Source organism: Mytilus trossulus, chromosome 2 (genome assembly GCF_036588685.1).
Source record: "Mytilus trossulus isolate FHL-02 chromosome 2, PNRI_Mtr1.1.1.hap1, whole genome shotgun sequence".
NCBI classification, from domain to species: domain Eukaryota; kingdom Metazoa; phylum Mollusca; class Bivalvia; order Mytilida; family Mytilidae; genus Mytilus; species Mytilus trossulus.
The window spans coordinates 9,844,932-9,870,308 of record NC_086374.1 but is presented as its reverse complement, the minus strand read 5'-3'; the positions used below and the strand labels follow the sequence as shown (position 1 = coordinate 9,870,308).

At 31.9% G+C, this 25,377-nt stretch overlaps 1 protein-coding gene and 1 long non-coding RNA gene across 2 annotated transcripts in view; both read right to left on the bottom strand.

The window, feature by feature from the left end:
- LOC134704831 (uncharacterized) overlaps nucleotides 1-25,377 on the bottom strand; it is a 134,410-nt gene that overhangs the window by 44,483 nt on the left and 64,550 nt on the right. The window contains exons 65-74 of the mRNA XM_063563613.1: nucleotides 24,985-25,257; nucleotides 23,962-24,252; nucleotides 23,120-23,268; nucleotides 22,373-22,514; nucleotides 21,634-21,737; nucleotides 21,173-21,376; nucleotides 20,377-20,551; nucleotides 19,694-19,968; nucleotides 18,771-18,926; nucleotides 18,331-18,508 (exon numbers count right to left, since the gene is read on the bottom strand). Of these exons, the coding sequence (XP_063419683.1) occupies nucleotides 18,331-18,508; nucleotides 18,771-18,926; nucleotides 19,694-19,968; nucleotides 20,377-20,551; nucleotides 21,173-21,376; nucleotides 21,634-21,737; nucleotides 22,373-22,514; nucleotides 23,120-23,268; nucleotides 23,962-24,252; nucleotides 24,985-25,257 (1,947 nt within the window). The remainder of the gene's footprint in view (nucleotides 1-18,330; nucleotides 18,509-18,770; nucleotides 18,927-19,693; nucleotides 19,969-20,376; nucleotides 20,552-21,172; nucleotides 21,377-21,633; nucleotides 21,738-22,372; nucleotides 22,515-23,119; nucleotides 23,269-23,961; nucleotides 24,253-24,984; nucleotides 25,258-25,377) is intronic.
- LOC134704889 (uncharacterized) lies at nucleotides 1,847-4,217 on the bottom strand. Its single transcript, XR_010105428.1, has 3 exons — nucleotides 4,122-4,217; nucleotides 2,654-2,703; nucleotides 1,847-2,185 (listed from the first exon to the last, which is right to left on the bottom strand). It is a non-coding gene; the product is annotated as an uncharacterized LOC134704889 (long non-coding RNA).

The following is a 25,377-nucleotide window of genomic DNA, read 5'->3' as shown; positions in this document are numbered from 1 at the left end:
CAAAACACAAAAACTTAACATTGTGCAATGAACCGTGATATTGAGGTCATGGTCTAATAAAACCTGCGGGACTGACTTATAGATCATAATATATTTCCATACACCAAATAAAGTTGACCTTTGGCATATAATATTAGATAAAAAGACCAAAACTTAAAAACTTAACTTTGACCACTGAACCATGAAAATGAGGTCAAGGTCAGATGACTTCTGCCCGCTAGGCCTGTACACCTTACAATCATTCCATACAACAAATATAGTAGACCTGTTGCATAAAGTATGAGAAATTAGTTATCAAAACAGACCAAAACACAAAACTTAACTATAACCGCTGAACCATAAAAATGAGTTCAAGGTCAGATGACATCTGCCAGTTGGACATGTACACCTTACAGTCCTTCCATACACCAAATATACTAGCCCTATTGCTTATTATATCTGAGATATGGACTTGACCACCTAACTTAACCTTGTTCACTGATCCATGAAATGAGGTCGAGGTCAAGTGAAAACTGCCTGACAGGCATGAGGACCTTGCAAGGTAAGCACATACCAAATACAGTTATCCTATTATTTATAATAAGAGAGAATTCAACATTACAAAAAATTGGAACTTTTTATTCAAGTGGTCACTGAACCATAAAAATGAGATCAAGGACATTGGACATGTGACTGACGGAAACTTCCTAACATGAGGCATCTATATACAAAGTATGAAGCATCCAGGTCTATCACCTTCTAAAATATAAACGTTTTAAGAAGTTAGCTAACACCGCCGCCGCAGCCGCCGCCGGATCACTTTCCCTATGTCGAGCTTTCTGCAACAAAAGTTGCAGGCTCGACAAAAAAGAAGATATGGTATGATTGCCAATGAGACAACTCTCCACAAGAAACCAAATTGACACAGAAATTAGCAACTAAAGGTCACAGTACGGACTTCAACTATGAGCACAAACCACAGCTTTATAATTTTCCTGGAAATATTTCATATTTCTGTCATTTCTTATATGTCATGCAGTGGGTAAAATACAAAATGTGTATGAAGGATTGTAGATTTTCCCTCTTAAATATCAACACTTGCAGCCTACTGTATAAATGTTCTTGGAAAAATTTCATCCTTACTAATAAACCTATATATCCCTTACAGTTAGTAAATATCAAATGTGTATGAAGCATTGTAGATGTCATCGTAGTTCGACACTTGCAGCTACTGAATAAATTTTCATGGAGAATATCATCCATAATAGTGTACCTATATATATATCTCTCCTGCATTTAGAAAAATACCATAGAACTGTGTATGATGCATTGTTGATGTTCCCGCTCAAATATCAATAATACACCCTACTATGTAAGTGTCTTTTGGATATTTCACCCTGACTAAAGTACCTATGTCTTACAGTCGGTAATATATAAAATGTTCATAAAAGATTGTAGATGTTCCCTCCGGAATAATCTGAAAAATTTCGGAAACCAATCACTCTATTTCATGAGTTTAATATACAACCATTTCAAGATATTCCAAGTCTCCCTATCATAAGACTGTTTACAATTTCTTATTATCATCATAGACACAATATTTAGTTCTTGTCAATAAAGTGATGAAGAATTTCATTATATATATAGAAAAGCAATCATATAGCAATTGTTGCTGGAAAATAATCACATTGATAATAAGTAAAGGTAATAATAAAATTTTAGAACTTTTTATTTCATGAAAATCAAACCTACATAACATAGAACAAAGGTTTTAGAAAATTAAACATATTGTAAAATTCTAAATATTCCAATATATAAATGCATAAACAACGTAAATATATTCTTAACTACACAATACAACTTGATTTGTATTCAAACAACCAGGAATCTGTTTACTTTCACCTTTCACCTTTCAGATAACATTTTATACATGTAAATAAATTCTGTGTTTGTTACTTTAATGATAACCATTTTCCAGTAGTATAAAGTTCATGCATTTTAAATCATTGTAGGTCTTCAATATATAAGAACACAGTTCAGTTGTCCTCCACATTGCAGATATTTTATCCAAGGACAAATTACAATATCAGTTAATTATAACAAAAACACAAATCTAAGTGCAGTAAAATAGTCTCCCGTATTCTGTAAAGACATTCTTGTTCTTATTCTTTCTTAAGTGTGTGGCCAGCACTAAATCTTGATTAACCTACAAAACAATATATGGTTCAGTTGAATAAATAATTAGTCTAATACAATACAAAATTTAAATGTCTCAAACAGTTGACATTTATTTTCCATTTGAGAGTAAATAGGAGTGTTTCATCAATGCAAAGACAGCAAATAATCCCCAGATTGTATCAAATTGTAAAATTGGTAATGCAGAAATACAATTCATTTGTGAGATCAATCATTTAAATGAAAAGTTCAAATCATTTTTTTCATTAGAAATGCATTTCAAAGAACCATGATTTACCTTTTTTATGAAATGTCAATATAGGGAGAAAACAAGGCTTAATCATAACTATTTCTTTTTATCTAGTATTGGTAATAAGAATGTGTTGGTGAATATGAAAACTGTGATGATTAAAATATAAAGTGTTGTGATAGACAAACATACTAAAGTAATAGACAAACATAGTGTGGTGATAGACAAATAAATAAAAATGAAGATTACCTTTTCCTTTTCTTCTATTTTCTATCTCTCAAATATTTAGTTTCCTTTTTCTGAAAAAAAATAACAATGATAGGTGTCACATTGAGTAATTTTTAGTTTAAAATCTAAAAACACATAAACAGATTTCTGTACAGAAAAGTGGATTATTATTATGCTTATATCCACTTTGAAATTGGTATAAATAGGGTGCTTTGAGAGATATACCCAGTGGTGTGATAGACGAATTGAGGTGAAAATATAAACAGTGAGGTGATAGATATTTTGAGTGAGGTGATACATATAAAATGAAATGATTGATTTACAAAGTGAGGTGATTGGTATTTTAACTAAAGGCACAGGTGTATATAGTGTAGTGTGGTGATAGACAAACATAGTGTGGTGATAGAAAAACATAGTGTGGTAATTTATGAACACAGTGTGGTGATAGACAATCATAGTGTGGTGATAGATATACAGTGTGGTGATAGACAAACACGGTGTTGTGATAGACAAACATAGTGTGGTGATAGATATACAGTGTGGTAATAGACATTAGTAAGGTGATAGACAAACATAGTGTGGTGATTGACAAACATAGTGTGGTGATAGATATACAGTGTGGTGATAGACAAACACAGTGTTGTGATAGACAAACATAGTGTGGTGATAGACAAACATAGTGTGGTGATAGATAAAAACAGTGTGGTGATAGACATTAGTAAGGTGATAGACAAACATAGTGTGGTGATTGACAAACATAGTGTGGTGATAGACAAACATACCGTAATGATAAATAAACATAGTGTGGTGATAGACAAACATAGTGTGGTGATAGACAAACAAAGTGTGGTGCTATATATACATAGTGTGGTGATAGACAAACATGTGATATACAAACATAGTGTGGTGATAGACAAACACAGTGTGGTGATAGACAAACAAAGTGTGGTGATAGACAAACATAGTGTGATGATAGACAATAGTGTGGTGATAGGCAATAGTGAGATGATAGACAAACATAGTGTGGTGATATATAAATACAGTGAGTTGATAGACAAACAGTGTGGTGATCAACAAAATAGTGTGGTGGTTGATTATGTGTGGTGGTAGCTATATTATATGTGGCCATAATTATATCATGTGATGTAGTAGATACATAATATGTGGTGGTATATACATTATGTGTGTTCCAGCAGATGTATTATGTAGACAATGCTACAAGTACAATAACACTGAAGCAATATATTTATAAGGTTTACTCATCTTGAATGTTAGAATCATTGACCCACAGTTAGTATACCATATTTGCTACTTTTATTGAAAAGTTACCTGACATGATATTTACATAAAATATTGCATGACATTTTGAGCAGTTATTCTTTAAAAAAAACATTTTTTTTCAATTATTTCATTTCAACCAGGATTGTTTGATTGCTAATTAACTCTTTACATTCATATGTATAATACTATCAATATCAATGAAGATTACCTTTTCCTTTTCTTCTATTTTCTATCTCTCAAATATCTAGTTTCCCTTTTCTGAAAAAAAAAATAACAATGATAGGTGTCACATTGAGTAATTATTTTTAGTTTAAAATCTAAAAACACATAAACAGATTTCTGTACAGAAAAGTGGATTATTATTATGCTTATATCCACTTTGAAATTGGTATAAATAGGGCTTTGAGAGATATAACCAGTGGTGTGATAGACATAATATACAAATTGAGGTGAAAATATAAACAGTGAGGTGATAGATATTTTGAGTGAGGTGATACATATAAAATGAAATGATTGATTTACAAAGTGAGGTGATTGGTATTTTGACTAAAGGCACAGGTGTATATAGTGTAGTGATATACATAGAGATTGTGGGGGATAGATACAGAGATCATGGGGATAGATATAGAGAATGTGGTGATTGATATATAAAGTGAGGTGATTGATAAATAAAGTAAGGTGGTAGGTTTTTATTATGTACAGATACACATAGACTTTCGGGGTACATATAGAATATAGGGATAAACAAAAAAAGTGAGGTGTTTGTTAAATAAAGAAAAGTGATAGCTGTTTATAATGTTGTGATATACATAGAAATTGTGGGGGTAATTACAAAGATCATGGAGATAGAAATAGAGAATATGGTGATTGATATATAAAGTGAGGTGATTGATAAATAAAGTAAGGTGATGGGTGTTTAATATGTGGATATATACAGAGACACATTTGTGGTGGATATAGAGAGTATGTGGATAGATATAGAGAGTGTGGTGATTTATACATAAAGTGAGGTGATTGATAAATAAAGTAAGGTGATAGGTGTTTAATATATGGATATATACAGAGAGACATTTGTGGTGGATATAGAGAGTATGTGGATAGATAAAGAGAGTGTGTGGTGATTTATATATTAAGTGAGGTGATTGATAAATAAAGTAAGGTGATAGGTGTTTAATATGTGGATATATACAGAGAGACATTTGTGGTGGATATAGAGAGTATGTGGATAGATATAGAGAGTGTGGTGATTTATACATAAAGTGAGGTGATTGATAAATAAAGTAAGGTGATAGGTGTTTAATATATGGATATATACAGAGAGACATTTGTGGTGGATATAGAGAGTATGTGGATAGATAAAGAGAGTGTGTGGTGATTTATATATTAAGTGAGGTGATTGATAAATAAAGTAAGGTGATAGGTGTTTAATATGTGGATATATACAGAGAGACATTTGTGGTGGATATAGAGAGTATGTGGATAGATATAGAGAGTGTGGTGATTTATACATAAAGTGAGGTGATTGATAAATCAAGTAAGGTGATAGGTGTTTAATATATGGATATATACAGAGAGACATTTGTGGTGGATATAGAGAGTATGTGGATAGATAAAGAGAGTGTGTGGTGATTTATACATAAAGTGAGTTGATTGATAAATAAAGTAAAGTGATAGGTGTTTAATATGTGGATATATACAGAGAGACATTTGTGGTGGATATAGAGAGTATGTGGATAGATAAAGAGAGTGTGTGGTGATTGATATATAAAGTGAGGTGATTGATAAATAAAGTAAGGTGATAGGTGTTTAATATGTGGAGATATACATAGAGACTGTTGGTGTAGATATAGAGAGTGGGTGATAGATGCAGAGATCATGGGGATAGATATAGAGAATGTGGTGATTGATATATAAAGTGAGGTAATAGGTATACAAAATAAGGTGATCAGTGTTTATTATTTGAAAGTATGCATAACTCTGTGGGGATAGAGAGTATGAGGATAGATATAGAGATTGTGTGGTGATTGATATATGTAGTGACGTGATTGATAAATAAATTAAGGTGATATGTATGTTTATTAAGGTGGTAGATTAAATATCATGTGGCAATAAACATAGAAACTTTGGGAAAGATGTAAAAAGTCTGATGATAATCAAAGAGAGAATGTGATTGATTTATAAAGTAAGATGATTGATTAATAAAGTAATGGAGTAGGTTTTATATAGTGAGGACATATACATTGAGACTGAGGAGAAAGATATAGAGATTGTGGGGATTGATATCAAAAGCATGGGGATAGATATAGAGAGTGTTGGGATAGATATCGAAAGTATGTGGATAGATATATAGAGTTTGTGGTGATTGATATATAAAGTGAGGTGATGGATAAATAAAGTAAGATGATAGGTGTTTATTATGTGGGGATATACATAGAGACTGTTATGATATATATAGATAGATATATGAATATGTGGTGTGAGTGCCAATGAGACAACTCTCAATCCAAATAACAATTTAAAAAATTAAACCATTATAGGTCAATGTAGGGCCTTCAACACGGAGACTTGACTCACACTGAACAACAAGCTGTAAAGGGCTCCAAATTACAAGTGTAAAACCATTCAAACAGGAAAACCAACAGTCTAATCTATATAAAAAAAAAGAAACGAGAAACATGTATAAATTACATAAACAAACGACAACTACTGTACATCAGATTCCTGAATTAGGACATGTGAAAAATTTTGCAGGGGGATTAAAAGTTTTAATGGTACCAAACCTTCTCCCTTTTTCTGAAACAATAGCATGACATCACAACATAGCAAAACGCACGATAAAATATCAATTGGCAGGCTTAACTCAATAAAAAAAATAGAGGCTATTATGATATAAATACAGACAATTATGATATACATAATGACGACTGTTGGCTTTGGAATGGAGAGTGTAGTGATAGATAATCATAGTATTGGGATAGCTATTGAGAGTGTTGGGATAGATATGGAGAGTGTGGTGATGAATACAGTGATTGTAGCAATAGTGGAATATATCAACCAGCACACTATATATATCTTTTATTGAGTATCATTTTCTAAAAAAACTTTACCATCACTATTGCTGAGTGAGAATAGTATTAAGATATATACTGGCTGGTGACAAGTATTGATGGTGTTGTAATTGATTTAAACAGTGCAGTGAGGTAATAGATAAGGTAATAGATACATATATAAAATGTGGTGAAAAAGTATAAACAGTGTAGTCAATGAGATATTTTCAGCGACGCCATACATATATAAAATGAGGTGATAGATATATAAAGTGAGATGAAAGATATGCATAGTGTGGTGACAATGCACAGTGGGTGATATTTGTATAAAGTGAGGTGAAAGATATACAAAGTTATGTGATAGATATACAGAATGTGATGATAGATACATTAATTAGGTGACATATGAACAGTGTGGTGATAGATGTATATAATTTGGTGATAGATACATAAAGTGTTTTGACATATGAATAATGTGATAGATATATAAAGTGTGGTGATAGATATATAAAGTGTGGTGATAGATATATCAAGTGTGGTGATAGATATATTAAGTATGGTGATAGATATTTAGAGTGTGGTGATAGTTATATAAAGTGTTGTGACATATGAACAGTGTGATGATACATGTATATAGGGTGGTAATAGATATACAAAGTGTGGTGATAGATATATAGTGTTGTGATATATGAACAGTGTGGTGATAGATGTATATAGTGAGGTGATAAATATATTTAGTGTGATGATAGATATATTAAGTGTGATGATAGATATAAAAATCATGGTGATGGATATATAAAATGAGGTGATAAATATACAAAGTGTGGTGACAGATATACAAGGTGTGGTGATAGATATACATTGTGGTGACAGATGTTTAAAGTTATGTGGAAAATATGTAAAGTTAGGTGATAGATATATACAGTGAGGTAATAGATATATATAGATTCTTACATTGATACCAGTGGATTATCGGATTTATCCAATCGAGATAGTTAAATTATCAATTTTAAAGTCCGAGCCGCCTCGGCGAGGACTTTAAAATTTATAATTTAACTATCGAGATTGGATAAATCCGATAATCCACGAGTAACTATGTAAGAATCTGTTTCTCTAATGATTAAAAAGACATTTTATTTTTTTGTTAACCGAAAATCCCCTTCGAGTGCCTTTTACATTGCACGAAGTTGTCAATTTCATTAACACCTGTTAGCATATTTTGATTCATTCAGTTAGCTAAAAAGGTCATGACCCTTAAAATCATCCAATGATCTTTTGAGATCACCAGCAACCACACGTTGATTAAATTTTTTTATACAATGGGTTCGGAAAGGGATAAATTCCCATAGAGTTAGAGAAATATATGTATATACAGTGAGGACATCAATATATATAGCTATAGTGAAGTGCTTAATATATTAACTGAGATGATAAATGTATCAAGTAAGATGATAGATATATGAAGAAAGGTGGAAGATGTATCAATTGTGGTGTTAAATATTTACTCAGCTCATTGATATATCAATTAAGGTTAAAATATAAACAGTATGATGATAATTATAGAGTGAAGTGATTGATATATACCGTGAGCTGATAGTTAGGTGATAGGTGTTTATAATGTGGTAATACACAAAGGGACGTAGTGATAGATATTGAGAGTATGGTAAAAGATAAAGAGACTGTATATAAAATGTGATGATAGATACATAAAGTTAGTTGACATATGAACAGTGTGGTGATAGATGTATATAATTTAGTGATAGATACATGAAGTGTTTTGACATATGAATAGTGTGGTGATAGATATGCAGTGTGGTAATAAATATGAAAAGTGTGGTGATAGATAAATGAAGTGTGGTGATAGATATATTAAGTGTGGTGATAGATATTTAGAGTGTGGTGATAGATATATAAAGTGTTGTGACATATGAACAGTGTGGTGATAGATGTATAGTGTTGTAACATAAGAACAGTGTGGTGATAGATGTATATAGGGTGGTGATAGATGTACAAAGTGTGGTGATAGATACATTAAGTGTTTTGACATATGAATAGTGTGGTGATAGATATATAAATTGGGGTGATAGATATAAAGTGTGGTGATAGATATATTAAGTGTAGTGATAGATATTTAGAGTGTGGTGATAGTTATATAAAGTGTTGTTACATATTAACAGTGTGGTGATAGATGTTTATTGGGTGGTGATAGATAAACAAAGTGTGGTGATAGATATATAGTGTTGGAACATAAGAACAGTGTGGTGGTAGATGTATATAGGGTGGTGATAGATATACAAAGTGTGGTGATAGATACATAAAGTGTTTTGACATATGAATAGTGTGGTGAAAGATATATAAAGTGTGATGATAGATATATAAAGTGAGGTGTGATAGATATACAAAGTGTGGTGAAAGATACATAAAGTGTTATGACATATGAATAGTGTGGTGATATATGTATATAATTTGGTGATATATGTATATAATTTGGTGATAGATACATAAGTGTTTTGACATATGAATAGTGAGGTGAAAGATATATAGAGTGGGGTGATAGATATATAAAGTGTGGTGATAGATATATTAAGTGTTGTTATATATGAACAGTGTGGTGATAGATGTATATTGGGTGGTGATAGATAAACAAAGTGTGGTGATAGATATATAGTGTTGTAACATAAGAACAGTGTGGTGATAGATGTATATAGGGTGGTGATAGATATACAAAGTGTGGTGATAGATACATAAAGTTATTTGACATATGAATAGTGTGGTGATAGATATATAAAGTGGGGTGATAGATATATAAAGTGTGGTGATAGATATATTAAGTGTAGTGATAGATATTTAGAGTGTGGTGATAGTTATATAAAGTGTTGTTACATATGAACAGTGTGGTGATAGATGTTTATTGGGTGGTGATAGATAAACAAAGTGTGGTGATGGATATATAGTGTTGTAAAATAAGAACAGTGTGGTGATAGATGTATATAGGGTGGTGATAGATATACAAAGTGTGGTGATAGATACATAAAGTGTTTTGACATATGAATAGTGTGGTGATAGATATATTAAGTGGGGTGATAGATATATAAAGTGTGGTGATAGATATATTAAGTTTAGTGATAGATATTTAGAGTGTGGTGATAGTTATATAAAGTGTTGTTACATATGAACAGTGGGGTGATAGATGTATATTGGGTGGTGATAGATAAACAAAGTGTGGTGATAGATATATAGTGTTTTGACATAAGAACAGTGTGGTGATAGATGTATATAGGGTGGTGATAGGTATACAAAGTGTGGTGATAGATACATAAAGTGTTTTGACATATGAATAGCGTGGTGATAGATATATAAAGTGGGGTGATAGATATATAAAGTGTGGTGATAGATATATTAAGTGTAGTGATAGATATTCAGAGTGTGGTGATAGTTATATAAAGTGTTATTTCATATGAACAGTGTGGTGATAGATGTATATTGGGTGGTGATAGATAAACAAAGTGTGGTGATAGATATATATAGTGAGGTGATAAATATATTAAGTGTGATGATAGATATAAAAAGTGTGTTGATGGATATATAAAGTGAGGTGTGATAGATATACAAAGTGTGGTGAAAGATACATAAAGTGTTATGACATATGAATAGTGTGGTGATATATGTATATAATTTGGTGATAGATACATAAAGTGTTTTGACATATGAATAGTGTGGTGAAAGATATATAAAGTGTGATGATAGATATATAAAGTGAGGTGTGATAGATATACAAAGTGTGGTGAAAGATACATAAAGTGTTATGACATATGAATAGTGTGGTGATATATGTATATAATTTGGTGATAGATACATAAGTGTTTTGACATATGAATAGTGAGGTGAAAGATATATAAAGTGTGGTGATAGATATATTAAGTAGTGTTGTCAACGGTTAACCGGTTAACCGGTTAACCGTTCGAACGACCGAATACCGAATACCAAAAACGCTAACCGGTTAACCGGACTTTTTTTCAATTTTGATAGTTTTTGATATAAATTTGCATGGAAATCATTAAATAGTTATGTTTTATTTTAAAATTGTCGTCGTGGTTATTTATTTGACAGATCAATTGCCCAGTATATGATTGATTGCTATTGTTGATCCTAAATACATGAAATTAATTAGAGCTCGGGGCAGGAGCTTAAAGAAACATGATTGGTAAACATGTTTTTTTAACAATAACTTTAAATCAGAGATGCGATTAAATTTTACTAATTAGTTCATTATTTCGTTTTTGATCTATTAGATTATGTCAGATGATAAAAATAAATTACGTACATATAGAATGTTTAAAAATGTATATGGCTTAGAAAATTATTTAATTTTTAATATACCAGGTAGATACAGGAGTGCTTTAGCAAAATTTAGATGCGGTGTAGCACCCATCAGAATTGAAACTGGTCGTTATGAGAATATTGATATTGAAAATAGATTATGCTTTAACTGTACTGGTGACGTTGAAGATGAAAAACATGTTTTGTTAAAATGTCCTGTATATTCAGAGATTCGTAATGTTATTTTTAACTATGCTAGTATTGTTGATGAGAATTTTTTACATATGTCTGATAATGAGAAATTTATATTTCTTTTTACAAATGAAAATATGGTATTTTATACTGCCAAAATCTGCTATGAAATTTTAATAAAGCGAAAATGTATTTTATATTCGTGATAGTTGACTTAAGTTGTATTTGTATTATAATTTAAAAAAAATAAATTGTTTTATAGTCTCTCATAACTCTTTATAGAGTGGCTCTTGTTGTTAATTTGTGTTTTAAAAAGCTGTATATTTTATATGTAACAAGTGGTGAGACTTTAATAAAGTATTTGTCTTGTCTTGTCTTGTCTAATATTGTGTAAACATCTTAATGTGTGACCTCAGTAGTGCAAGGTTTAGTCTTTCTTTAAACGAAATGCTACCTTAAAAATTGTGAAATGCAAACTAAGGGACTTCATCAAAAGATCAATGTAAGATAAAGCCTTATAATGCCAAAGGACAAACTTCAATTCTTTAATCGTAGTATTATGACTTGGATGAAAGGTTGTCAAATTGTTACTTATACCACATCTTATAACTATGTGTACATGTATGGTACTATTGAAAAGGCTTTCGAACGACAACTTAAAACTACCGGTTAACCGGTTAATCGGTCGAACGATTATCCGAGTAACCGGTTAGGCAAAAGTGTACGATTTGACAACACTAATATTAAGTGCTGTTATATATGAACAGTGTGGTGATAGATGTATATTGGGTGGTGATAGATAAACAAAGTGTGGTGATAGATATATAGTGTTGTAACATAAGAACAGTGTGGTGATAGATGTATATAGGGTGGTGATAGATATACAAAGTGTGGTGATAGATACATAAAGTTATTTGACATATGAATAGTGTGGTGATAGATATATAAAGTGGGGTGATAGATATATAAAGTGTGGTGATAGATATATTAAGTGTAGTGATAGATATTTAGAGTGTGGTGATAGTTATATAAAGTGTTGTTACATATGAACAGTGTGGTGATAGATGTTTATTGGGTGGTGATAGATAAACAAAGTGTGGTGATGGATATATAGTGTTGTAACATAAGAACAGTGTGGTGATAGATGTATATAGGGTGTTGATAGATATACAAAGTGTGGTGATAGATACATAAAGTGTTTTGACATATGAATAGTGTGGTGATAGATATATTAAGTGGGGTGATAGATATATAAAGTGTGGTGATAGATATATTAAGTGTAGTGATAGATATTTAGAGTGTGGTGATAGTTATATAAAGTGTTGTTACATATGAACAGTGGGGTGATAGATGTATATTGGGTGGTGATAGATAAACAAAGTGTGGTGATAGATATATAGTGTTGGAACATAAGAACGGTGTTGTGGTAGATGTATGTAGGGTGGTGATAGGTATACAAAGTGTGGTGATAGGTATACAAAGTGTGGTGATAGATACATAAAGTGTTTTGACATATGAATAGTGTGGTGATAGATATATAAAGTGAGGTGATAGATATATAAAGTGGGGTGATAGATATATAAAGTGGGGTGATAGATATATTAAGTGTAGTGATAGATATTTAGAGTGTGGTGATAGTTATATAAAGTGTTGTTACATATGAACAGTGTGGTGATAGATGTTTATTGGGTGGTGATAGATAAACAAAGTGTGGTGATAGATATATAGTGTTGTAACATAAGAACAGTGTGGTGATAGATGTATATAGGGTGGTGATAGATATACAAAGTGTGGTGATAGATACATAAAGTGTTTTGACATATGAATAGTGTGGTGATAGATATATAAAGTGAGGTGATAGATATACAAAGTGTGGTGATAGATATATTAAGTGAGGTGATAGATATATAAAGTGTGGTGATAGATATATTAAGTGTAGTGATAGATATTTAGAGTGTGGTGATAGTTATATAAAGTGTTGATACATATGAACAGTGTGGTGATAGATGTATATTGGGTGGTGATAGATAAACAAAGTGTGGTGATAGATATATAGTGTTTTGACATAAGAACAGTGTGGTGATAGATGTATATAGGGTGGTGATAGATATACAAAGTGTGGTGATAGATGTATTTAGTGAGGTGATAAATATATTAAGTTTAATGATAGATATATTCAGTGTGATGATAGATATAAAAATTGTGTTGATGGATATATAAAATGAGGTGATAGATACATAAAGTGTTATGACATATGAACAGTGTGGTGATAGATGAATTTAATTTGGTGATAGATACATAAAGTGTTTTGACATATGAATAGTGTGGTGATAGATATATAAAGTGTGGTGATAGATATATAAATTGTGGTGAAAGATATGTTTAGTGTAGTGATAGATATTTAAAGTGTGGTGATAGTTATATAAAGTGTTGTTACATATGAACAGTGTGGTGATAGATGTATATTGGGTGGTGATAGATTAACAAAGTGTGGTGATAGATATATAGTGTTTTGACATAAGAACAGTGTGGTGATAGATGTATATAGGGTGGTGATAGGTATACAAAGTGTGGTGATAGATACATAAAGTGTTTTGACATATGAATAGTGTGGTGATAGATATATAAAGTGGGGTGATAGATATATAAAGTGTGGTGATAGATATATTAAGTGTAGTGATAGATATTTAGAGTGTGGTGATAGTTATATAAAGTGTTGTTTCATATGAATAGTGTGGTGGTAGATGTATATAGGGTGGTGATAGATATACAAAGTGTGGTGATAAGATATATAGTGTTGTAACATAAGAACAGTGTGGTGATAGATGTATATAGGGTGGTGATAGATATACAAAGTGTGGTGATAGATATATAGTGTTGTGACATATAAACAGTGTGGTGATAGATGTATATAGTGAGGTGATAAATATATTAAGTGTGATGATAGATATATTAAGTGTGATGATAAATATGAAAATCGTGGTGATGGATATATAAAATGAGGTGATAAATATACAAAGTGTGGTGATAGATATACAAGGTGTGGTGATAGATATACATTGTGGTGACAGATGTTTAAAGTTAAGGGGAAAATATGTAAAGTTAGGTGATAGATATATAAAGTGAGGTGAGAGATATATAAAGTGAGGTGATAGATATATAAATAAAGTGATGTGATTGATATACATATGTATATATAGTGAGGATATCAATAGCAATATATATAGCTATAGTGAAGTGCTAAATATATAAAGTGAGGTGATAAATGTATCAAGTAAGATGATAGATATATGAAGAAAGGTGAAAGATGTATCAATTGGGGTGTTAAATATTTACTCAGGTCATTGAGATATCAATTAAGTTTTAGATATAAACAGTATGATGATAATTATAGAGTGTAGTGATTGATATATACCATGAGATAGGTGTTTATAATGTGGTAATACACAAAGGGATGTAGTGATAGATATTGAGAGTATGGTAATAGATAAAGAGACTGTAGCAATAGATATGCAGTGTGTGGTATGATAAAAATGAAATTTCATGTGTTAAAATAGTCACTATAAAAATGTGTTACTAAAGGATATATACATGTATTCAGTAAGGTTGTTTGACCAACATTCATTATACCATATTCCTTTTTTCATGTACATAGAACATGTGCATGATTACAAGAATGTAGAAAAGTCATATATATAGAGAGAGGTGCTAGATATATTCAGTATGGTGATACAAATATAAAGAGTGATGATAGGTAAAACTGTGATGTGATAGATAAATAAAGTGCGGTGCTAGATATAAAGTGTGGTGACAGCTTTATAAAGAGTGGTGATGCATATATATAGTATGGTGAAAGACAACAGTGAGGTGATAGATATATAAAGTGGGGTGATTGGTGTATAATGTTAGGTGATAGATATATGAATTGTGGGAAGAGATATGTGAAGCTACCTAAAAGATATCTAGCAAGGCGATGAATATAAACAGTGAAGCCATAAACATATAAAGGGAGGCAGTTGAGGTCTATAGTATGGAAAGAAATTCAGAGAGATACAAATATAAACATCTTTTGGTGGTTAATTTATACAGTATTGTACAAATTGATATTTATACAGAACAGTGATAGTTATATACAGTGGTTTTAGTTATATATAGTGTGTTGATTGAATTATAAAGCAGTTATTGATATATAAAGTGGTGATATATATATATTCAGTGTGGTGATATTAATATAAAGTGGTGATTGGTGATATAAAGTGTAGTGATAGATTACGTGATGTGATAGATGTATAGTAAGGACATAGATATATAGTTAGTGGATAGTTAGTGGATATATATATATACATATACAACTCGTCTAAACATCAACCAAACAATGTTAGATCTGTAAATTTTTTCTTTCGCAAATTATACAAACAAGTCTAAATTGAAAACTACGTTCAAACCTATGATTGTGATGGATAAAAACCACAATTTTTATACGTGTGCATGTAAACATATATATATATATATCTGAAGTGGTATATATATTAAGTATGGTGATAGAGAGATAAAGTTAGGTGATAGATATTGTAGATGGTGATAGATATATATTGTGCTCAATAATGAAAAATATATACAGAAAGATCTAAATTAAACACTGTTGGTGTTAGGTATATATACAGTGTCGTACAAAGTGGCCATAAATATATACTGTGGTTTTAGATATATACAGTGTGTTGATAGATTTACAGAGTGGTGATAAATATATAGCATGGTGATAGATGTATACAGTGTTGTACAAAGTGGTGATTAATACAGAATGGTGATAAATATATAGCATTGTGATAGATATATTGTGTTGTACAAAGTGGTGATTAATACAGAATGATGATTAATACTGAATGGTGATAAATATATACAGTGTGTTGATAGATGAATAGAGTGGTGATTACTGTTATAATTGTCATTTGGCAAATTTTTTTTACGGTTATTCATTAAGACAGAGGTACCAAGATTTCCCGGGATTACAAGTATCGCCCTCATACATGACCGGGGGTAGGAGGAGTCCTGATCCCAAAATATTGGGCTTAAAAACATGAAATCCTGAATTCCAGAATTTAAATCCTGACATCCCGACATCCCGAAATTTAAAAAAAGAATTCCTGGATCCCTAAATAGTCAATTCCGAAAAACACCTGATCTTGGAGTCCCGATAAAGTGGTTCTCATTGATGTCTAAGCGTGACATGGGATTGCCAATTCATTCATTTGTAAGCATGCCACGTGAAAGTCAAATTATTGTGTCATGAAAACGGGAAGTGAGGTCTTGCGGGACCAGGGAAATGACAAAAAAATGAGAATTGCTTACGTATATAGTGTAAGCAGGATACGGGAATCTGATAAAACAGTAAGCGGGATCGGGGATAGGAACACCCCAATGAGACCCCTGATAAAGGTCCTATCCCCCTCATACATGCACTATCCATAACAATCTTTTTAAAACTTTCTGGACTCCCCAAGAAAACATTTTGGCAACCTCCTATGAAAACTGACCTGACACATACACATGAAAAGTATTAATTGTCCGGCTCTTTTGAACCAGATCACATTTTGTAGTTGGAAAAGGAAAAAGGGGGGGGGGGGGGGGGGGGTGTGAAGCCTCTTTTCCTTTAAAATGTTATTTTGCATTTAAAGATGATGTATGTTTTCATTGTTACAATGCATTATTTTTCATACCTTTCACATAATTTTTATATTTTTTTTACGTTTTAGAAGTTATGTGTGCTCTTCAGGACGAGAAAGAGAGCCACTTCAGCAACTGAGCAAGTGTATTTTCTTTCGCAGATAAAATGTAAATAGATGCGTACAAATCTATCTCCAAAAAGAAGATTTTTCAAAAATGAAAGTAGGAAATTCGGTGGGCGTTTCTTGCGCATGCGCACAGACCACGGTGATAGTTACGGTGATTGTATCAGGAACCGTGTATATTATATACCTCTCTAATTACTCCAAAGCAAAATTAAGAATTAAAGAATGTTGACATCAGTAAATAAAAATATTCTATTCTGTAAAAAAAAAAAAAGGCCTGCACACATCACATTCGTTTCCATATAGAGAAAAGTAAGAATAGGTTACCTCATATGTTGTTTAACTATTACATAATTTACCACACAAATTAAGTTTATTGGTTAATCTGTATGTAGTTTTTAAGATAAAAGCTTAAAATATAACTATTAGGAATATGACAAAGAAAAACATGTATTTTTAACCTACTAACTTGTGACAGATTTAAAGTTACATATAGATTCTACCCCTGCATCGAGTGTGAAACAATATTTATTTACTCGAGACAGTGAAATTTCCAAATTCAAAACGTGAGGCTCGCCAAGTGTTTTAAATATTTAAAATTTAACTGTCGAAAGTGAATAAATATCGTATTACACAAGATTTGGTGGTGGAATCTGTTTCTCTCATAATTTTCAAATACCAAGCAGGCAAAATTTTCCTTCTCATTGAGCGATCTGCAAAAAGATGTGTTCTTTCTATGGAACGTCATCAGGCATAGTTGCCTTTTTTCATGCTGTCACAATAGGAAATTCAGAGCAAAGCAAGAAAATTCGACATCATAATCGAATTTTAACCAATGATGAACTGAGATCAAACTAACCACACATTGATTAAATTTTTTTTATACAATGGCTGCAGAAAGGGATAAATTGAAGAAGAATTATAGAAGTACTAATCACCCGAATAGATCTGTATTCCACAGGAGGTCTGTGATGTAGGACTTGTGGTGTCAATAGGAGAGGTGACATCAGATTCATCCGCATTGTTTACTATATCATATGGTGGTCGTGTTATAGGGGGGATAACTTACCAGAATAGATCTGTATTCCACAGGACGTCTGTGCTGTAGGACTTGTGGTGTCAATAGGAGAGGTGACATCAGATTCATCAGCATTGTTAACTATATCGTATGGTGGTCGTGTTATAGAAGAGGTAACTGTTGTTGTTTCTGTATGGTTGTACTCTGAACAGTTACACATCGAACAACCCTGTAATTATTTTAAATCTGCTTAATGACCATAGCATCATATAACTCTACCCTCACATGAAAATTAAATGATGGAAAGGGTATATAAAAAAAATTAAATTATGATTATCTCTAAAGAGCCATTTTTTTAGAAATATAAATGGGTCATTCAAGTTGGCAACAGAACAAAAACATATATTGGTTCTTCAAAGATTACCTACTTTTGTTCAAAAACAAATTGATAAGCATTTAGTTTAAATAGCTAATACATATAATAATCAAACCTGAGGCACAGGATTCTGTAAACAGCAGTCACATATACTTTGTGTCCAATCCTCCTCTTCCAGGTAGTCATAAGTAGCTATTTCTTCCTCTGGACCATCCCATAACATTATACCTGTTACTGCAATACCTTCCCCATCAGCAGCCTTTACTGATATCTATAATAAACAGGCAAAACTATCATCTGGGTGACTTTTAACTTTTTATCTTACTTTACTCTCCAACTGTTATATATAGAATAACCATACATTGTCTCGAAATATCAATGTTATTTGTACAAGGCTTAGAAACAGGTAGAAATCCAGGCTGTGCCGAGCATTTCTACCTGTTTCGAGCCGAGTACAAATAACAGATTGATATTTTGAGACTATGTATGGTTATTCTTTAAATACTGCAACTTTTATAACTGTTCAAAATGAAGTATTTGGGGTAAAAATCATCATTCTTTAATTGTGAGTGGCCAACGTTAAATTGCCACGAACCAGTATGTTTTATTGACGTCATACAAAAAACTCTACGGAAACGCATTGTCAACGTCATAAACAAGGTGTTATACCGTCAGTGACTGTATATCACATATAAATATACAGTCAATGCAATTTGACTGCTCAAATAGCACAGCTGCAGTATATATCTATTTAACACAACAATAAGCTTTGTAAACACTATAAACCCTGAAACCTTCTTTATGTACTGTACATGTTTCAAGCCAGGATCCTGTAATCCATTGGTTGTCATTATAAAAGTCTATTATTTTATGTTTAGTAGTTCCATAACTTGTGGTAGAACAACTGACACTCAACGTTATAACTTCAAAAACTTGTCTAATTAAATATGTGTTTGTCATTAGCCAATCATTTGAAATGAGTAAGTAGATAAATATATTGATTTGATATAATTGTAAATATCATTTAGCGTGTATTACCTGGTAAGTACCACCATTCTCAAAATCAGCTGTTCTGTAATACGACCCAGAAAACATCCGTTCTTTCTTAACATCTCTTGCTAACTTTATAGACACTGCATCATCATATACTAAACTTCTCACATTTTCCTCTCTGTGTAGGAGTGACCAGGGCTGACCACTAGGATCTTTTAACCCAATCTGCTTTAGTATCTTCCAATCTGGATCATTGACCATTGATATTGCCTGAGTTGGACATGGCAGACCCCTTGGTGTAGCAAGATGAATAATTGATCCTGAAAAATGATAAACAATACTGTAGTACTTACTACTTCTACATAGGTCACTGGTTTTGACAGTTTTTAAAATTTGATAGTACTTCCTGAAATGATCTTAATAAACACTGCACCAACAGTATGATGACATATGTCGTTCTACTGTTAAAACTCAATTTTATTTGTTTGTTTGTCTTGATAACAGAAGATATTCAGGTAGGTTTTTTTGTTTTGTTTTGTTCAGTATAATTGATAAACAAGTGTTTGATTTTAAATCATCAATGTAATCGGTATATACTTCTTGTATAGTCCAAGTAAACTGAGAAGCAAATGAATATATCTATAAGTAGTCATTAGACAGATATTAAGGAAAGCTGCACTGTTTGTACAAAATTATATGAAAATTAAATGTATTGTCTTATCATATACCTGTGATAGTAGTTGATGAACTGAACCATACTCTATCATTCAAAAAGTCCGATCCATCCACAACTTTTCCTGCTGTAGGGGTTGACAAATCATATAAAATTGGTGAAGATTCTTCATTGATCGACAGTCCAGCAAGGTTAGTTACTCTGAATTTCACAATGTATGGGATATTTTGCTGCAATAGGAAAAAAGTAAGAGCTAAAAAGTTAATATCATATACATAAACAGAGTACTGCAGATTCATTACTATTCATTGGATTCCAATTTCTTGAGTTTCATGGGTACAGGTGAACAAAAAATTCAAATGTTCAAGGGATTACATATTTTTAATAGGCTCTGTATACAGAGATTGGCAAAACCAAGAAATGAAATATCTACGAAAATATAAGTGTTCAGCAATCCATGAAAGTTGATACCAACGAACAAAAATGAATCCACAGTATACCTCAATACACCTTATCGCTATTTGTCCGCCATTACTGGATATCACACAGGTTCCCGTAAAATTTTGACATCATAAAACAAAATATCTGACGCCACAATGGAAAAGTGATTGTTGTATGCGCCAAAAAGGTCAAGCGGCCGGGTAGGCTAATAGCGATAAGGTGTATATGGCAGTCAAATAGCAGCAAAATAGTTAGAATTTTCAAAATGATACCAGTTCAATGAAATCAGTGTGAACTATGACTGTTAACTCATTAATATAAAAGTACATTTTTCAACATTTGAATCTGAAACACCTTTGGTACTTACTTGGTCTAAAAACATAACTTCCCCTTTCTTCAAAGAAACAAACCTTTAGATCCAGCTCTGTAAAAGAATACTGTGAATAATTAGATGACAGTTCTATCCAGTCTACGAGTAAGGACTGTGTGTTATCTTCAGAACAGGAAGAGTTAAACCACAGCGATATGTCATATGATTTGATGTCAGATTCTGGATCCCTGTAATTCTCCCATGATACAGTTAGACTGGTTCTCTCTGGTGTGTATGTAACTGCCTACAAATTATATGTTTTCTTATAAACAAAAAATCTCAACAAAATCAGGAATTTTCCAGCTATACAATACATGTCATGTAGTCACAGATGTGTGTTATATCCGTTAAGATAGTCTTTAAAATTAAAATAAATTTTTCGATCTCATTCCTTGCCTTTTGCTTATCATAAATAACTGTTAGAAAGCTAGCTATAGCTCCAAATAATTTTCAAGACAATTCTTAATTTAATATTGAAAGATGCCAGACTAAATGACATACCATGTTATAGTCCGGACCACAAGCTAGTTCTCCAGATTCAGGATGAGTTGTATCCACAATGATTTCACGACTCGTCATACTACATTCCCCCGACTTGTCAGTACCTAAAAAACAAAAGAAGGTATGTAGTTCTAATTGCAGAATTTAATCAGCTGTCTTTTTATTTACAAGTGATACAAATCATTTATATTTCAAAATATTTTAGACTTTCTTCACTATGATAGATTTCTCCCTCAAAAGGAAAGAACTATCTCGGTAAAGACTGACTGCATTATTACAAGAAAAAATTTCCTAAATTAGGGTTTTTTCCCAATGCAGTAGTAATGACATGTTATTTACTTGTTTTAAAATCAATATAGATCTTTAACTTACATGCAAATAGTAATTGAAGGTACAAATCAAAATTGCAAGCTTATATGGGAGTTCCTTGATAGTAGATGTTTCAAGGTTAAGGTTTAAAAGATATTTTTCTAGACTAAAATCACCTAACTGGTATGTGTAAAAAAGAATATCCTATTTCAGAATTTCTGCATAATGAAATTGTGACCTCAACTGTTTGAGAGAAACCTGTTAATGCTTGTAAAGGTCTGACTTAAGGGTTCCAATTTTTTTTAGAAAATGAAAGATGATACCTAACTTCACAAACAATATTTACCATGTTGTTATAGGTGAACTAAATAATAATCAAACCTGGAAGAAATAGTTTGACATAAGGTAGATGTAGAATAGATTTACTTACCCATTACCCATATGAAATAGTTGTTAGCCAGTTGTAGGTTTAGAGGTTGTATTCTATAGAATGTATTCTGGTTAATATTTGTTACAGGGTAGACATTAAACATGGCTGCCTTCTCTTCATCTGTTGATTTACCACCATCAATCTACAAATATAAAATGTATAATAGATTTCAAATAAGTTAGATGTGCTTTGTTGTTCTTTCTTTTAATGGAGGGTTCTCTCTACTTTACAGACCTAGTGTTAGGATCTGTCTTCTCCACATTTATAGTTAATTAATACTGCACCATCTAGTGACAAATAAAAGTCACGTCCAATCTGACCACGTCATTCCTAACTAGTGATGGAATTTGTACTATTTTTATTTCTGATCTGTAAATTATGTTTGTTTCTGTTGATTACAAGTTTTGTAACACAAAAACTCCATATATACATCCCATCAAACTTTAAAAGGGTATAATGGACTGACAAAGATAAACCAGTTTACTCCTTCCTTTAGTGGAGAGGATGGTTAATGTCCAGCGGCAAATTAATTTGCATATTCAGGATAAGAACATGTTAATGTAACATGAATATTAACCTAGATTTGTACTAGTTGACATGCAGAGTCAGATCTTAACATGTTTGTTCACAATGCTCCACAAGAAAGACATGTCACCTTACCCGAACACATTATTCTGAATGTCAGCCGACCAGTCTTTGCTCTTACTCCTTAATAAATAAAACACAGAGTATGAAAAGAAAACTTACATATTGTTTACAATCAGAACCAGTAAAATTTCTATAATCAGACACAGCTACATAATACATCAGTATGTCTAGCTTGGAGTAGAACCCTTCAAACTGTACATCCACATATTTATCTGTACTGATATAGTCCTCTACATTGATTATTCCCACTGAAATATAAACACACTGTAATTACTACATAGTCCTCTACACTCATAGTTATAATAACCATCAGAAATAAAATATGACCCAAATGTTACTTCAAATTAAAAAGTCATTATAGATAATTCTACTAAGGTACCAGGTATTCAGAAAATAAAAACAAATGTCACATTTAACAAGTTATCATGGCAACAAACCATGATGAAATTTGTGTATAGTGAAAATTTCTTGATTATCCTTGTTCTTCATCAAATTTTAAGTAAATTCTAGATTGGCAAAGTATGTGCGCATACAAGAAACAACTTTATATTTGGTATGATTTTGTCAGTAGTTATATTAAAGCTTCTCTGAAATTATTTTGTTGTTTATTGGCTGCAAACAATGTTTTTAGACTGGAAAGAAGATGGAAAACTGCACTAATTCGGTATTTTTCATCATTTTCATGAAAACAGTGCATATTATGACGTAGTTGTGACATCATCAGATATCTTATATTTTTCGTTTATATTTCTTGATTTTGCCCCTACTCCTATCTAATGCCCAATTTAGCCAGGATTTTGTACCAATTTCAACAAATTGTGTTATACAATGTGAAACTAGAAGGAAATTAAAGAAAATTGAATTGACTAATAAAACAATGGTAGATATCTGATTCCATTTATGAAGTATGAATTATGTTGGATAAAGTAATCGTTACTCACCACTTACTCCACCATCATATCCAACATGGAATCCATTAGATGTGACCATGGCAACAGAATAAGATGCACTGAATGCTTTAACAGTAAAGTAATACATTCCCCTATTAGGAACCAGTTCTAGGTCATAGAAAGTGACAGATGTATTTTTAGCCACATTAGTAAATGGTACAATGTTGTCTCTGGTTTTAGGGAATCTCCTGTCAGTACCTAATGCTACTTCATAATAGACGACATCTTGATTCTTATCTTGATAATCAATGTTCTCTTGATTCACATGGACTCCTGGGTTACCTGTCATAAAGGAAAATATGCTGAACTGATAAATAATGGTATGTTAAAATGTCCACCCTTATAGCAGCTGTCTGAGAGGATAAATTTGTGTTTGAGTTCCTGAACATTATGAACAACTATTTGGTATTCTGTCCAGAACAAAATGTCCTTAAATGAAATACAAGTGGAGCATACGTCTTAAACACCTATAGGTTAGGGGACCATAATGATGCTGTTGATATTATATGAGATGTATTTACTAAAATGTTCATTGGAATTTGATGGTAATAACATTTTTGCTGACAGAGTACTCTAGATTCTACTTAGTCTTTAACTTCACTGTGGTGAACTCACAATGACTATGATGACTTCAATACTATAAAAAAAAATACACAATACATTCAAAAATATGAATATCTATAGACTATATCATGATAAAATAATAAAATTGAGAATGGAAATGGAAATGGGGAATGTGTCAAAGAGACAACAACCCGACTATGGAACAGACAACAGCAGAAGGTCACCAACAGGTCTTCAATGTAGCAAGAAATTCCTGCACCCCTTCAGTGGGCCCCTAAACAAATATATACTAGCTCAGTGATAATGAACCCCATACTAAACTCCAAATTGTACACAAGAAACTAAAATTAAAATAATACAAGACTAACAAGGGCCAGAGGCTCCCGACTTGGGACAGGCGCATGATATATCATGAGCATGTTAAAGACACCAAAAATATGACAGACTTACCAGATATGACGTCTACTTGTACTTGTGTGTTGACAGGTAAACCGAATCCATCCCAATTAGCCGTCACCATAGCTTTAGATCCTAGGAAGTTCAGATCGTACCCATCAACATCCCCATCAAATACTTTACCAGGCATTAGTGGATCTTGTTTGATGGTCACACCATTAGATCTCAGTATATAGGTATAGTCTAAAGCATTCGTCACTCTTAATAAGGAGTAATACAGTTCTCCATTCAACATTTGTAATTCATCATTCATCCCTGAGGTCTTTACTGAAAGTGTAATAGTACAGTATGACAAGGATTGAAGGCTGATCAAAAATAAAATTCCCAAAAATACAATTTATTTTAATTCTACCCAATTTTTATCCATATTTCATTATTTCAAAGACC